General features: G+C 33.9%; 1 protein-coding gene across 1 annotated transcript; it reads right to left on the reverse strand.

Moving 5' to 3' along the window:
- Positions 1 to 3,452: 3,452 nt before the first annotated feature.
- Positions 3,453 to 6,773, reverse strand: LOC114190477 (protein neprosin-like). Its single transcript, XM_028079375.2, has 7 exons — positions 5,982 to 6,773; positions 5,691 to 5,777; positions 5,292 to 5,543; positions 4,896 to 5,066; positions 4,503 to 4,556; positions 4,188 to 4,334; positions 3,453 to 4,112 (listed from the first exon to the last, which is right to left on the reverse strand). Exons 1-7 carry the CDS (start codon positions 6,198 to 6,200, stop codon positions 3,735 to 3,737), a joined length of 1,308 nt encoding a protein of 435 aa, XP_027935176.1. The 5' UTR covers positions 6,201 to 6,773; the 3' UTR covers positions 3,453 to 3,734.
- Positions 6,774 to 16,968: the final 10,195 nt, after the last annotated feature.

Below are 16,968 nucleotides of genomic sequence, written 5' to 3' on the forward strand. Positions count from 1 at the left end.
AGCTCTCTGGCCACACAAAGAGGGAATCATTAGTCTCACTAATAGATACCACAACCAGGCCACAACACTAAGAAGAACATACAACAGAAGCTAAGCAAGCTCACACCTAAAGATCCTAAAGGAATCACTGCTCTGATACCAAAAATGTAACATCCCATTTAATAGACTTTTCAGCTATTAAACAAAACATCATATTATGATAGAGCAAAGCAGATCGACAGAAAGGCATACAAAAGTTTAATACAGTCATCCCAAAAATAATCTGTTTTCAAACCTTGTACTACTTATAGAAGCAGGCTTAAGGAAAAGTACAACTTATACATTCCAAAATGCTTTATTCTAAAAACACGAGTCCATAAACAAAGGAAACTAGGAGTCACTGATCAGGTCCGGTCCGAGGGAGAAGTACCATCACCTGGATTCTTCTCTGCTCACACCAAGTCGTAGGTGGTCATCGCAAAAGAAGATATTCAAGGAAAAACATGCCAAGCAAGAAGGGTAAGCTAACAACTCACATAAAAAGTGGTGAAGTCACATAAAATATATATATATATATATATATATATATATATATATATATATATATATATATATATATATATATATATAATAAACAAACAATTTTACACACATTATAATTTAAACCAAGTCGCTACTACAAGACACACAAGTACCCGACTCTAACTCAATATCCGGATTATGTAAGCAAATTGGATCTCTTGGTAGCTTGCACCTGTGAAGGTTCCTAAACTCTGCAGAGTTTAGGCTCAAGGGGTTATCACCCAACCACTCCCAAGTTAAGTCCCTTTCGCGTCTATGACTGATCGGGTCCATAGACTAGGACCTCCTGCTACTCCTCATGACGTAACCCATCACGCTCTACATGAGTCTTAATGGATTATTGGAGCGTCAAGATGCCAACCAAAAACGAGTCCTTAATTGCTTACACACACTAAGTACCTTTTCCTAGGAATTCCCATGAAATCCTAGTTCATCTCATCCCTTCACAATTCTCATTTCACCAACTTTCATCATACAATTATATGCATACACTACAAATCATCAACATCCACCATAGTGTAAGCAAACAATATCTATTTTCCATCCATACAACTATCATTCATTTAGAACAGGGAAGAAAACATAACCCTGCAGTGAAATTTGCCTAAGCTAGCGAATCTCGCCTAGGCCAAGAAGTAGTCTCGCTTAGGCGGGCTACTCTCGCCTGGGCGAGACCCCTTACAGTGGGCAACTCGAACACCTGAGCGAGTTCTCGCTCAGGCCAGGCTGGTTCGCTTAGACGAGGAGGTATCTCGCTCAGAAGACCCCAGCTCGCCTAGGTGAGATCTCGCGCAACAATCAGAGGCAATTCCCTGATATTTTCGCTTAGGCGAGAGTCACTCGCCTAGGCGAAATCATCAGGTTTTCCACATTGTTCTACACATGCAATGTTACGAAATTCATACCACAATCCAATTACACATCATAAGCAGTTCAAGCATGAAATTAAGCTAAGAATCATCCCCTCCAAACATACAAAGCCCCTAATTACTTGAAAGTTTAGATGATAGTTAGCTTCCCTTACCTCTTTTGTTAAGATTTGAGCTTGGTGAAGTTGAAAGGGGCACCAAGGAAGCAGAGGTCTCAAATTAACCTAAAGATTCATCACCAAGACATAGAGAAGAGGGAATCTTATAATTAACTCTGAATTCAGAGATGAGCAGATGAACTCTAGCGGAAATTGAACCAAAACTGAAAAATTGGAACCTACCGAGGAGGGAAGGAGCTGAGGGAGGAAGCACCAGAGGGTCCAGCTGAGTCTGATCCTCCAGAATCTGGTCACAAAGATACAGGGAACTGGTGAGGGAATTAAGTAACTGGTAGAAACATGAGGGAAGAACTTGAGAGTAGAGAGGAAGAGTGGAAGTTGTGCTTTCTGATGGTTTTTAGAGAGTGAGAAAAGGTAGTTTTAATTTAAGGGGTTTCACATTGGTATATTTAAAATATATTATAACAAAACCATGTTAATTATATTTTATGGTATTAGATCATAAAGAAATATAGATATAAAAGAAGAATTAATTATTTCCCTTTTCATATTCATCTTTATTTTCTTACTCTAATTATATTTTCACAAATTAGAACATCTAAACAATTTAATACTTTTTTTGGGATTAAGGTTATTTTTTAATTGTCAATTAATATTAAAACCAACCAAAATGTTAAATTATCTACTAACATATAATTTGATTGATGTTGGTATATTTCATATATATTATAACAAAACCATGTTAATTATATTTTATGGTATTAGATCATAAAGAAATATAGATATAAAAGAAGAATTAATTATTTCCCTTTTCATATTCATCTTTATTTTCTTACTCTAATAATATAAAATTGTTGAGGTTATCAAAATAGAAACATCAAAGAAGGGTATCAAGGTGAAAACATCGAAATGAATAGTATAAAAGGTAGATGTTGAGAACAAGATCAAGAGAAGGATGTGACAAAAGGTACTCAAGTAGAGGAAATCGAAATAAAAGTCAACATAAGAGTTGAAGTGAAGAAAGAATGGTTGCGAAATCATTGAGAAAATCGTTTGTTTGACAAAATGGAAAAAAGGAACAATGTGAGATTGAAAGGTAAGCAAACATATGATAACTCCTGCAAAACATGGTTGAGTAGGCATAATCGACTACACAAGAGGGTGATTTTAAAACAATTATTACAATTTATATATTTTTTTTTAATTTTATTAGCTTGAATGTGAGAAAAAAAGGGGGAAAAAATAGACTATTCAAATATAAAAAAGATGTGACAAATTGTATTTACAATTTAAACACTCTAAAAACATTCATAAAAATGTCAAATCCAATGATGATTATCGAAATTAGAGTTATCACTTTTCAAAATTCCTTTTATTAGTTTTTATTTTAGCCTTGATAATTTAGTTTATTGCAATTTACATTCTTAAATTTTACGTTTTCAATTTGATCACTTCAATCCATATTTATTTCCTCGTTTCTTTCTTTCCTACCATTTAATCTCCATACACTACTTCATCTTTATATAAAAATACAAAAATTATGATTAATGAAAAAAATACACGAATTCCTAATTGGAATCAATATTAAAAAAGAATTTATTGAGTTGAATATACTTATCTACAATATAAACCGTTTACAAAATTTTATTTTGACCGTGGAAACTTGAGTAACACTCTAATTTAGATTTGAAAAATAGTAATTTGCCGGATCAATTGACTAAGAATCAAGTTGATTTTGTTTACCAAAATTATATTTCAAAAGTATAAAGGAAACAAAAATATAATTAACATGTTTTTGTTGTAATATATGGGAATGTATATTATGAATCTCGTTTCTTATAAAAGAAAAAAAAAAAACTTATAAAGAAAGAAATCGACCGTGAGTAAAATTTGAGACATCATGTTTAGATTCAAAACTTGCCATTTGCCATCGTTTTTTTCCTTTTGCATCGATATTGTTGACTACATCTGAAAATTTCCTTTCCTGGCCTTGCGGCGATTGAATAAAAGAAAAGAGTGAAGTGGTAGAAACAAGAAATGAAAATACGTACAAGTAAAGAATGTAAGAGAAATATATATTATATGAGATAAACTTTTTTGTTTTGGGGTGTTGAGAGATGGAGTAATTTGAAAGTGAAGTGTATTTGCAGTGCATGACAATTGATATGCACTTTCGTTATAGTTTTCATGGGCACTGTGGATTGTTCCCTGGGCCACCATAGTAGAAGTAAGTGCCCCATTCGTTGCTGTAGAAGCTCTTGATGTCGTAACAGTTAGAGTTTTCGGCCAAGGTTGAGATGCTCTGCACAGAACTCAAACTGTTATCCATGTCTACGATCTGAAGGTTCCTGAAGTAGCTTGCTTTTCCAAAACCATCTTCTGCAAAATGCCCAGAACCCATTTGTGTGAACGTGTGTTGCCCATTGCTCCGTGAGTTCACCACCTCTCCTCCCCACTCCACCATCGTTGCATGCTCTGCTAAGTGCGTGAATAGCTCCGCCGGCCAATACCCCACCAATGTCTTATCACCAAAACTCATCCACCAGTTCCCTACTTTTGGATCCTGATTCATCACACAACTTAAACATGTCAATAAAACATCCTTAATTTTCGACCAAACATTCATTTCAACACTCACCTTCCAGATGAGAATTGTAATGTCGTATTGGTTGCTACCATAGGAAGACACAGGAGAAATCGCAGCTCCAATGGCTATTCTACTGTTTGTTTGAATAAACCCAGCACAGAGAAGGTTGTAACATCCGGTTGCACGATATGAATCACTCTGCATCACCACAAAATTTCATAAATACCTATAAAAATTCCACTTAATTCATATTTTACTTCACATACCATGATCATTTTAGCGCAAAAGATATATTTATTTAGTCATACATACTATTTTTTGGACATTCTTATAATGAAACTGTTGTAAAAAGAAAGAAATGCTAACCGTCCAATAAGTGAACAATCTGGGTCTGCTGTCACCATAGAGCTCCGGACTGACCTGACTAGTACAATCATCAAAGCTTCAAAGATCCAATATTTCATAAAATTACAATTTTTTTTTCTCCACGCAGTTATTGAATTAATGTAATGTGTCGTGTATCACATGCATTCTAATTAATTCATGTTGGCTGCTTCAAGGAACCAATTGAAAATCAACTTTACAAAATAATAATAATAATTGCTTCTTAATATAGTATTTTAATGAGAACTCATCATTCATCGTTCATCCTTTTTCTAAAGATTAAAGAAAATATTTTTTTATTGAACTTGTGTAATTGTGTATTTTGATGATGAAAGAGACAAGGGGACAAAAGAGTGTTGGAATTGGAACAAGTACCTGCCATCCAGCTTCGATGCTATTAAGATCAGTGCCATCGAAGGATCCTGAAAGAATCCAAAGCTGTGAAAGACTAAATTCGTTCATCACTTGAATTGATGGATCCCATACGTTTATTGTTGCCTTTGCCCCGTACATTTCTTGCGACGACCCCGTATATGCGATCGCATGCTGCGTTCCACAAATTTATAATCAATAAAAAAACAATAATTACTGATTCTAAGGTCAAAACCCTTTTTTAATTATAATAAAATACACGTTGAGAATATTAGTACAATAAGTTGAAGTAGAATGAAAGCAATCTTCAAATTATTTAAAAGGATTCGGTGTTCTTGCAACACCTGGTAGATCTATTTCTCAAAAGTTACACTTTTGTAGAGTAAAAAGGTTATATACCTCATGGCCATTGGCGCTGAGAACATCAGGGGCATCGTTGCGGCGAGAAAGAGGAACAAGTCGTGAACGTTTCTTCCCAAAATCATACAAAGACTTTGCTCTCAGCACGTCATGCACCGTGCTCCGTCGTATCGGAACCGTTCCCTTTGGACACCGTGTCCCATTCAAGTGCCACGTTTGCCATGCCATGCTTTCTCCTTCATCTCCCTCATTCACTTTCATCATTCCCCTTGGCATCTCCGTTGGCATTTTCTATAACATCCATCAAATAACGCCACACTTTTAACATAACAGTACTTTTTGGGGATGATCACAAGTAGACGAAGATGAGTGAAGTGCAAGGAAAGCAAATATAAAGAGGGTGGTGCCAAATTAATTAGGTTTGTTGTACACGTATACCTGGATCTTGTGATTCTTTAAAAGGGGGTGATCTAAAGCCAGTTGTTTTCTTTTGTGAACACAATCGATAACATCTCCATCTGCACTCTGCAATACCAACCCACGCCAAAACAATACTTAAATGTTACGTAATAATGAAGGGAAACAAACATTTATTTGCCCATTAAAATCTCAACCACTCATCAACGTACCCTAAAATATTCTATATTCATATATATATATATATAGTAACAATATTATTATTATTATTATTATTATTATTATTATTATTATTATTATTATTATTATTACCTCTATGGTGAGCACAGGAGGCTTGTTGATCTTGTCCAAGTGCCTGGTAATCCTTTGGAGTCTGAGGGTACTGGTTTGCGTATGTCTGGTGTAATTTAGCGTTCTGGATTCAACCATGGGCAGAAGCATGGGAAGAAAGAGAATGAGAAGGAGAAGAAGATGGTCCTTATCAGAAGGAGCTGAACAGGAGCATCTCCCCTTTCTCCCAGGAACACCCATATCTTTTTCAGCGCCGAGTAAAAACAAGAAATGAGTAGAACAAAAACTAGGAAACCATTAGGAGCAAAGCAAAGGGCACAAAGAAAATCTGAGTTTCATGGTTATTTCCAAGCCTAAAAACCGAGCCAAGAAAAGAAAGTTGGAAAAGGACTAGTGGAGAGGAAAGAAAGGAGAGAAGAGGCTCCTTCTATCTCTCTGTAATTAATAATATTAATGGCGAGGAGGGTAGTTGTTGAGATCAATTAAGCTGGTGGTGCTCTGAGAGACCCTTTTGAAGCTTCAGCATGATGATGATGATGATGATGAAGTTTAAAGATTTGTGGTGAAGGTTGGAAGGAGAGAAAGTGTGAGGTGAAGTTGGTTAGCTCTGAAAGTTGAAACTTGTTAAATGAAAGTGTTATAAAAAGTGAGAGGTAGCGAAGCGAAAGAATGCAGCTTTTTATTACAGTTGTTGAATGTGTATCTGCCAGCATACAGTTTGCCATTAATACTTGGCTTGAAGCACACCTTCCCTCCCTCCCTCGCTATTGCTTGCTTTCCTTCACAGTCTCTCCATTCCTTTGCTTAACCTTTTTTTAAACTCTGACACTCAATTGGTGGAGAGAGGTGCGCTTTTAACCTTTTGGTTTTTCCACGTGGGGCACTCCTACTTTTCAATTTCATCACCTACATTTCTGTAGGAGCATCCGAATTTATGTCAACACCTCTTATACTTTTCAAACCCTTCATAACTTTCTTCCAACACTTTTTAAGAAAAATAAAATAAAATAAACAATTTCTTTTTTAAAATCTATTTATTTTCAAATAAACATATGGACGATGAAGTCATATGGATATACCGGAATTCAAATTGTTTGACCCACCAATAAATTTTTATGAGAACTTTTAAGTTAACTAAAAGTTGAGTTCTTCAATGCCTGAAAAAATATCCCTTCAATAACTATATCAAATACCAAGACCATCGTGTTACATAAAATATTTAAGTTTTTTTTTTTGGATCTAACTCCTCAATATATCGGAAAGAGAGTAAAAATTATTGAAAATAGTTAAGTATCTAAAAATAAAATAGCTTTTATAAAAAGAGTGTGGAAAAGAGGTTTTTGCACCATACATGTATGGTTTAAACCTCACAACAAGCTTTCAATTATAACAAGACCACATGTCCCTCATCCATCTGTTATTATATATTCCAAAAAATATGGTAATAGTTTTTGGAATCACGATTTGCAGTTGACCCATTGCATATAAATAACAAATCATCTGATTAACAAATAAACTTTTGTCTCTTATAGCACTTATAAATGCACTAAAACCACATCAATAAGTCTTCATAGTGTATAAAACAAATCTTCATTTTATAGGTACTAGGTGTAAGTCATTGACATTTATGAGAGTGCATCCACAAAATAAATTTGGTGTGATATAATCGAGTCTAGAAACTGAATTTTTGATTGTTATCTTCTGTTGAGTATTAAAGATATAATGTATTGGTACTTTAAAAATATTTTTAATATATTTTACAGTTTCAAAATCAGTGATCACCAATATATGTTAAAAACACAGCAAAATAATAGTATAAAAAAATTCAACATACAATCCAAACTCGACATAATATTTATAACCATCGAAATACTCTAAAACCTATGTGTGAATAACATGAACAAGAATATTTGATCAGATAATTGTTCAACCCAATCAATAGTTTGTAATGTGAATAACATGGTACTTTAGTCTCTCATGAATACCAATCATCATCATCACCATTATTATTATTATTATTATTATTATTATTATTATTATTATTATTATATCTTGTCAAATATACATTTGGCCAACTTGCCCTTTGCCTCCTCGAAGAAAAGAAAACACAAAATATTCATTATTTCATGCAGATAACACTTGGTCACTCTGTATAACTTTCCAAACATATTAAGCTTGGTATGACAGGTTTGATTTTTGAAGCAGTATTTTAACTTTTTACATATGGCTGAAATTATGGAAGCTGAATTAAATTATAAAGGGTCCCTCGGTTAAAAAATATTTACAATATGAAAAAGTAATGCTACTGTTTCTATATTTTAATATAATAAATACTTTTATTAAATACGTAATATATTTATTCCTTCAATTGAGAAAAAACATTTATGGAATTATACATGAACTGGCATGTGAATCTAGCTATACTGTCTGCAATTAGATATAATATAAATAACTAAATAGAAAAATAATGAAAATATATGTATAGTCAACGTCTATTAATTATTGGAGAAGATGGTTAATTTGTCTGCAAGTTGTTTGTGGATATTAAGATTTGAGAGCTCTCTTTCATGCACATACAAAATGCAGAGACACCTATGAAATACAGGTTTAGAATTTTTATTAACGAAAGTTTCATTATCTTTTTTCTTATAGATATTATCATAGAAATATTTTATTATTCTATGCATGGCAGCTAATGCCCTGACTATATTAGCATGAAGAAAATAAATCTGAGATTAACAATATAAATCAGTCTAAATAGTATTTTTTTTTTTTTTAGATTTTGTGAAAAGAATTCTGAGAAAAAAAATTTCTAAATTTATTTTTTAGCTTGAAAAATAGTTTTTCCGTGTCACGATTTTAAGATCGAATAAATATTTCATACTAATTTTGAAAGAAATTATGTATTAAGCTAATGGTCATGTATTAATAGTATATACAGTTTAATTTTACTATCTAATGATAAATATTGTCATGGTTTTAAAAATAATTGTTGTAAAAAGGTTAATAAACTACTTTTTGTGTTTATTTTTAAATGACTGTATAAAATCATTTAAATTATTCTATATAATCACATCTTAATTTTATAACGTATTTCATTACAATTTTAGAATGAAATTTGTATGTCCCGATTTTGAGGAGAAAAAAATATGATGCCGCCTAAAATATATTCTACTATACCGTATAGTAGAATAATAACTTGTATACATACTAACATACAATAAATATATATATATATATATATATATATAAAAGTATAGTCAATTTTATAAGATTAAATTTGTCTTAAATTTTACTATATTAATATTGTATTAGAATTATTTAGAGTTTATCTTAAACAAAATTTGAACCATTCTTATATATTTATATCTTTATTATGCGGATTGAGTCATGGCATGAAATCAATAAAAAAAAGAAAATGCGGAAGGTGTTTAATTTTTTTCATCTAATGTTATGTTAGATATATATAAGTCACAAGAAAGAAAAACATACACAATAGGTATTTGATGAAATGTAAACTGAAAGAGAATTTTTTTCATTTTTCATATTTTGATCTACTATAACTTGTTTAATATATAGAGTACAATATCTCATGATATAAAGAAAAAAGTAAAATCTAATATGTTATCATAATACAAAATATTTGATAATAATAAAATAATAAAATATATAATATCTCCATTAATATAAGGAAAACTAAGAGATATATAATATCTCTAACAATAACACAAACGCTGACAATTCATTTTATGTAAGCAATACAAGTAAATTATAAATAATTATAATATAATTGACATATTGTTGGGTATTGGGCTCCCTTCCTATGTGGAGAAAAGGCCCAAAATTTGAGAAGCTCATGTCTCACTTAAACCTAGTGGAGAGGAGGCTATGAAATAAAGAGAGAGGCAGAACAATAGAGTCAGAATACACTGAAAGCCCTAACACATAGAGGGAGAGGTAGAGGGAAAATTCTGTTCACGTTTTTCATAGAGCTGTCGCAGTAAATTCGGCGCTGCGAATTCGTTCACCGTTGGATCGGGCTGAAATTTTTACAGCAGTTTCGGAACTCATTGCTCTTCATTCTGACCGGTCGGATCTTTGATACGAGGTCTGAGTTGGGAGATATTAATTTCGCACTGCAGCAGTGATTTGTAGAGGTTTTCCTCTCTTGTTCTTCTCTATTTGAAAGCTTTGTTGCTTTGTTATTTGGTTGGGTGTTGGCACTAATTTGTGCTATTGATTAAGACTCTTTTGTACTCTTGTTGATCATAGTGAAGCTATTTCTTTGGTCTGGACGACTCGTGGTTTTTACCCTTGATTTGAGGGGTTTTCCACGTTAAAAATCTTGGTATCTTTATTTGTGCTTTTGTTGATTTATTATTGCTGCTCTTTGATTATTGCTCCTCATAGATTCTTGCAAGTTAGGGGAAATTATATTCGCTGCATTCTCTGGTATATTGTTTATTGTTGTTTTCCCCATCAGAGTGGCATCAGAGCTCTTGGTTGGGCTATATTTACTTGCTTGAATGATGGAGGCAAATGCAAAGATGGTTGCTTTGAATGGTACAAATTATCATTTGTGGAAGGGCAAGATGAAAGATTTATTATTTGTCAAGAAATTGCATCTTCCGGTCTTTGCTACACAGAAGCCAGATTCTATGTCTGAAGAAGAATGGGACTTTGAGCACCAACAGGTATGTGGTTTTATTCGGCAATATGTTGAAGATAATGTTTATAATCATATTGCTAATGAGACACATGCCAGAGCTTTGTGGGAGAAGATTGAGTCTTTGTATGCTTCTAAGTCGGGCAATAATAAATTGTATTTGTTAAATTGCTTGATGAATTTGAGGTACAGGGAGAATTCTTCTATTTCTGATCACTTAAATGAGTTTCAAGGGCTCCTAGATCAATTGTCAGGAATGGGCATAAAGTTTGATGACGAAGTTATGGGATTATGGTTGCTTAATACTCTACCAGAGTCTTGGGAGGTATTTCGGGTTTCAATTACAAACTCTGCCTCGAATGGTGTTGTTTCTTTTCAGATGGCAAAGAGCGGTGCTCTTAATGAAGAGATGAGAAGGAAGGCACATGGTTCTTCATCTCAGTCTGAGATGCTTGTTACAGAAGCTAGGGGGAGAAGTCAGAAAAAGGAACATAAAGGTGGTAGAGAGAAGAGTAGGAGCAAGTCCAAGTCAAGATACAAGAATTTAGAGTGCCATTTTTGTCATAAAACAGGGCACATTCAGAAATACTGTTTTAAGTGGAAAAAGGAGAACAAAGACAAGAAGGGCAAACAGAGAGAGAATGATCATGATGATGATGATCGTGTCACTACTGCTACAGATGGTGATCTTGTTCTTCTTCGTGACTTTGAGTCCGTTAATCTTGTATCTGATGAGAGCATGTGGATTATTGATAGTGGTGCTACACTGCATGTTACACCTAGGAAGGAGTTCTTCACATCTTACACTTCTGGTGATTTTGGAGTGTTGAAGATGGGTAATGATGGTGAGTCTAAAGTGATTGGTGTTGGTGATGTTTGCCTGCAAACCAACATGGGAGTGCAGTTGTTGCTTAAAGGAGTCAAACATGCTCCGGATGTCCGTTTTAATTTAATCTCTGTGCAGTTGCTTGATGATTGTGGTTATGACAATCACTTTGGTTATAGTAAATGGAAGCTCACTAAAGGTAACTTGGTTATGGCCAGAGGGGAGAAACAATCTAAATTGTATTGGACTAAAGCTTTGGTTGCTGAAGACAGTGTGAATGCTATGTATATGGAGGCATCTTTGTGGCACCGGAGGCTTGGTCATATAAGTGAGAAAGGGCTTAACTGCTTAGCTAAAAAGGATGTGCTTATGGGATTGAGAAATGCAGAATTGGAGAAATGTTCTCATTGCATGGCTGGTAAACAAACCAGAGTATCTTTTAAGAAGCATCCTCCCTCAAGGAAGTCAGAATTGCTTGAATTGGTGCATTCTGATGTTTGTGGCCCATTAAAGGTAAAGTCATTTAGTGGTGCACTTTACTTTGTTACTTTTATTGATGATTGTTCCAGGAAGCTATGGGTCTATGCTCTTCAGCGGAAAGGTCAAGTACTTGAAAAGTTCAAGGAATTTCATGCTATGGTTGAGAGGCAATCAGGCAAGAAGCTGAAATGCATCCGTAGTGATAATGGTGGTGAGTACCGTGGACCTTTTGATGTTTATTGCAGGCAGCATGGTATTAGACACGAGAAGACTCCTCCTAAAACTCCTCAGTTGAATGGTCTAGCGGAGAGGATGAACAGGACCTTGGTTGAAAGGGTTACATGTATGCTTTCAGAAGCAAAGTTGACTAAGCACTTTTGGGGAGAGGCATTGCTTGCAGCTGTGCATGTTATTAATCTCAGTCCCGCAGTTGCTTTGAATACTGAGGTGCCAGACAAAATTTGGTTTGGTAAGAATGTTAGCTATGATCATTTGCGTGTCTTTGGTTGCAGGGCATTTGTTCATGTTCCTAAGGATGAAAGATCCAAGTTAGATAAAAAGACAAGGCAATGTATCTTTATTGGCTATGGTGAGGATGAATTTGGCTACAGGTTTTATGATCCTGTTGAGAAGAAGCTTGTTAGAAGCCGTGATGTACAATTCATGGAAGATCAGACCATTGAAGACATTGATAAGGTGAAGAAGACCACACCCGAGAAAGACAATAATCTCACTGATGGTAATCCGATGAGGTTGCCCGCTCACAATTTGGAGAATGTTGAAACGGAAGCTCAAGACAATGAGCAACATGGTGATGTTGATGATCAACAGTTTGGAAGTGGAGTAGAGGTTCCAATTGATGATGCTCAAGAGGAACATGATGATGATGACGATCTTGGTGATATACCTGAATCACCTCAAGTCCAACTCAGGAGGTCTAATAGACAAAAACAACCTTCTACAAGGTATTCCTGTGATGAGTACATAACCTTGACTGACGGTGGAGAACCTGAGTGTTTTGAAGAGGCTTTGGATAGTGAAGAGAAGAAATAGTGGCTGGATGCAATGCAAGATGAGATGAAATCTTTGCATGATAATCACACTTACGACTTGGTGAAATTGCCTAAGGGCAAAAGGGCATTGGAAACTAGGTGGATTTTCAGGGTGAAACAAGATTCAAATTCTACGCTTCCAAGGTACAAGGCCAGATTAGTGGTGAAAGGTTTCAGACAGAAAAGGGTGTTGATTTCAATGAGATTTTCTCACCTGTGGTGAAAATGTCATCCATCAGAACTGTGCTAAGTTTAGCTGCTACTCTTGATTTGGAGGTTGAGCAGATGGATGTGAAGACAGCTTTCCTTCATGGTAATTTGGAGGAAGAGATATACATGAAGCAACCTGATGGTTTTCTTGTTGAAGGCAAGGAAGATTATGTGTGTAGGCTAAGGAAGAGTCTATACGGTTTGAAGCAGGCTCCAAGGCAGTGGTATAAGAAGTTTGAATCTTTTATGTGTGAGCAGGGTTACAAGAAGACTACTTCTGATCATTGTGTCTTTGTTAAAAGTTTTTCTAATGATGACTTTATTATCCTGCTATTATATGTTGATGACATGCTTATTGTTGGGAAAGATATTTCCAGAATTGACAGGTTAAAGAAGACACTTGGCGAGTCTTTTGCCATGAAAGACTTGGGAGCTGCTAAAAGGATTCTTGGCATACATATCTCACGTGATAGGAGAGAAAAGAAGATTTATCTATCACAAGAGCAATACATTAGGAAGGTGTTGCAGAGATTCCAGATGGAAAATGCTAAAGCTGTGAGTACTCCTCTTGCTACTCATTTTAAACTGAGTGTTAAGCAAAGTCCTTCAAATGAAGTTGAGAAGACCAATATGAGTAGAGTTCCTTATGCATCTGCGGTGGACAGTTTTATGTATGCGATGGTGTGTACAAGACCAGATATTGCACATGCTGTTGGTACAGTTAGTCGATTTTTGTCAAACCCAGGTAGAGAGCATTGGAATGCTGTGAAATGGATTTTGAGGTATCTTCATGGTACAGTTGATATGAAGCTTTGTTTTGGAGGTGATAAACCTACTTTGATGGGTTACTCAGACTCAGATATGGCTGGGGATATTGATTCCAGAAAGTCCACTTCGGGCTATTTGATAAAGTTTGCAGGAGGAGCTGTGGCTTGGCAATCAAGACTACAAAGGTGTGTAGCGTTGTCTACTACAGAGGCAGAGTTCATTGCTATTACTGAAGCATGCAAGGAGGTGTTATGGTTGAAGAAATTCTTGCAGGAGCTTGGTTTTAGGCAAGATAACTATTCATTGTTTGTTGATAGCCAAAGTGCTATCCATCTTGGTAAGAATCCAACTTTTCATTCTAGATCCAAACATATTGATGTGAGATATCATTGGATACGTGATGCTTTGGATGCTAAGTTGTTGGAGTTGGAAAAAGTTCATACAGATGATAATGGTGCTGATATGATGACTAAAGCATTGCCAAGAGGAAAGTTTGAAGTTTGTTATGAGATCGCCGGTTTGGCGGTTATCTCCACATAGTTGTGAGGGGGAGATTTGTTGGGTATTGGGCTCCCTTCCTATGTGGAGAAAAGGCCCAAAATTTGAGAAGCCCATGTCTCACTTAAACCTAGTGGAGAGGAGGCTATAAAATAAAGAGAGAGGCAGAACAATAGAGTCAGAATACACTGAAAGCCCTAACACATAGAGGGAGAGGTAGAGGGAAAATTCTGTTCACATTTTTCATAGAGCTGTCGCAGTAAATTCGGCGCTGCGGATTCGTTCACCGTTGGATCGGGCTGAAATTTTTACAGCAGGTTCGGAACTCATTGCTCTTCATTCTGACCGGTCGGATCTTTGATACGAGGTCTGAGTTGGGAGATATTAATTTCGCACTGCAGCAGTGATTTGTAGAGGTTTTCCTCTCTTGTTCTTCTCTATTTGAAAGCTTTGTTGCTTTGTTATTTGGTTGGGTGTTGGCACTAATTTGTGCTATTGATTAAGACTCTTTTGTACTCTTGTTGATCATAGTGAAGCTATTTCTTTGGTCTGGACGACTCGTGGTTTTTACCCTTGATTTGAGGGGTTTTCCACGTTAAAAATCTTGGTGCCTTTATTTGTGCTTTTGTTGATTTATTATTGATGCTCTTTGATTATTGCTCCTCATAGATTCTTGCAAATTAGGGGAAATTATATCCGCTGCATTCTCTGGTATATTGTTTATTGTTGTTTTCCCCATCACATATTATAATAAGTGTAATATATAGTAGCTTATTTTTAGTAATCTTAGAAAGTCCTCCCCCAACCACCTCAAATGAATTGTTATAGTTATTGTTGTAGTTATGTAAAAATAAAAGTAATGTTCAATTAAATTGTTTTAATTATTAAATTTAAGGTTAAATATATTGTTGTCCTCAGTAAAAATTAGAATTAATTTTTATTCAAAACTTTGATTCAATTTAATCTTTTTAACAAAAATGTGTTAAGTTTATTTGATATTTCAAACGTGTTTCATGATAATATTTGAGTTATTTATCTTATTTAATACATTTCCACTACAATATTAACTGAAAAATGTGTTTGAATATATGTAAACATTTCTTTATATATGTAAACATTATTCTTTTCAGTGATATTTTTAATACATCTAATCTAACTAATCGTTTTCATATTTAAACTATCATAATTTGTTCTAAAACATAAATATTGTGAAATTAATGAAATCTAATTTTATTTATTATATAACTGTAAATAAACCAGTTATTTTATCATTTCATTTTAAAAACACATAAACGTTTATGTTTAATACAATTTAAACATTAAAAAAAAATTAGATTTCATTAAAAACACATAAACGTTTATATATATATATATATATATATATATATATATATATATATATATATATATATATATATATATATATATATATATATATATATATATATATATATATATATATATATATATATATATATAATAAGGAGTGTGACTTAAGGTTTTTTTTGGAAGAAGTGTGGCTTAAGTTAAGAAATCATTAATAAGGAATCTTTGAACTTGGCAATACCTTTTTAGTCATCCTCTTGACTATTTGGTACGCTATAATGTTGACTAATTCCCCATTAATATGGAAAATGTCCAAATTAATGTAGTGATTAATATTGGAATTAATTAATGGTGATGGGTAATGTGTAATGTAATACTCAAATGCTTTCAAATATGGCTCTTTCTGTTCGCATAAACTGTTTTCATCTCACAAAACAACACAACACCAACCATCACTCATATACATTAACGGGGAAGGGAAGCAAATCATGATACTCATCTACCAACAAATTTCTTCAATTCCTACACAATACGTAAATACTTCACTCATCTTTTTCTTTTCATTCAAGTTTAAGTCAAATCAGTTTTAAGGTTTCACCAACAACGTCGTAAATAAATCATTTCATCGATATTTTTTACGTTTATGTTCTCTTCGACAGATGTTAACTGAATGACGATATATATATTTGTTTTATTAGTGAATACATTTCATACATGCAATTTTTTATTCTACTTTCTAATAGTACAATATAAAACTTATAAATTAATTTTTGTGGAGTTCAATTAAATTAATATTATTTTTTGGTAAACTTATTATATCACCTGTTATGTTAAGAGCTGTTTGAGACGTTTGAAATGTCTATTCTTTAATATACAAAAGTCACCGACTTTGTGAGATTGAAATAAGCTCAAAATTTAATTTTTAATACTTTCAGTCTTCTTTTCTTCTTTCTTTCATTTTGGATCTGATTTTTTTTTTTTAATTTGGTTGAAAATGAAGTCAGTTTACCAAAAGCACTTGACGGTAAGTTGGGCTTGGGCTTTCTGCAAGCCCAAGAATTTGAGCGGACTTTTAGGTCCTCGAGGCCTGCGTTATAGGTCTAATTTGTGTTTGGAAATCCTTAAATTGACGTTGAAGGAAAATTTTATATTTTTCAAAACTCATAAAAAAAAAACGTGAGT

This window comes from Vigna unguiculata, chromosome 7 (genome assembly GCF_037176805.1).
Source record: "Vigna unguiculata cultivar grain cowpea cultivar isolate G323 ecotype 2 chromosome 7, ASM3717680v1, whole genome shotgun sequence".
NCBI lineage: Eukaryota > Viridiplantae > Streptophyta > Magnoliopsida > Fabales > Fabaceae > Vigna > Vigna unguiculata.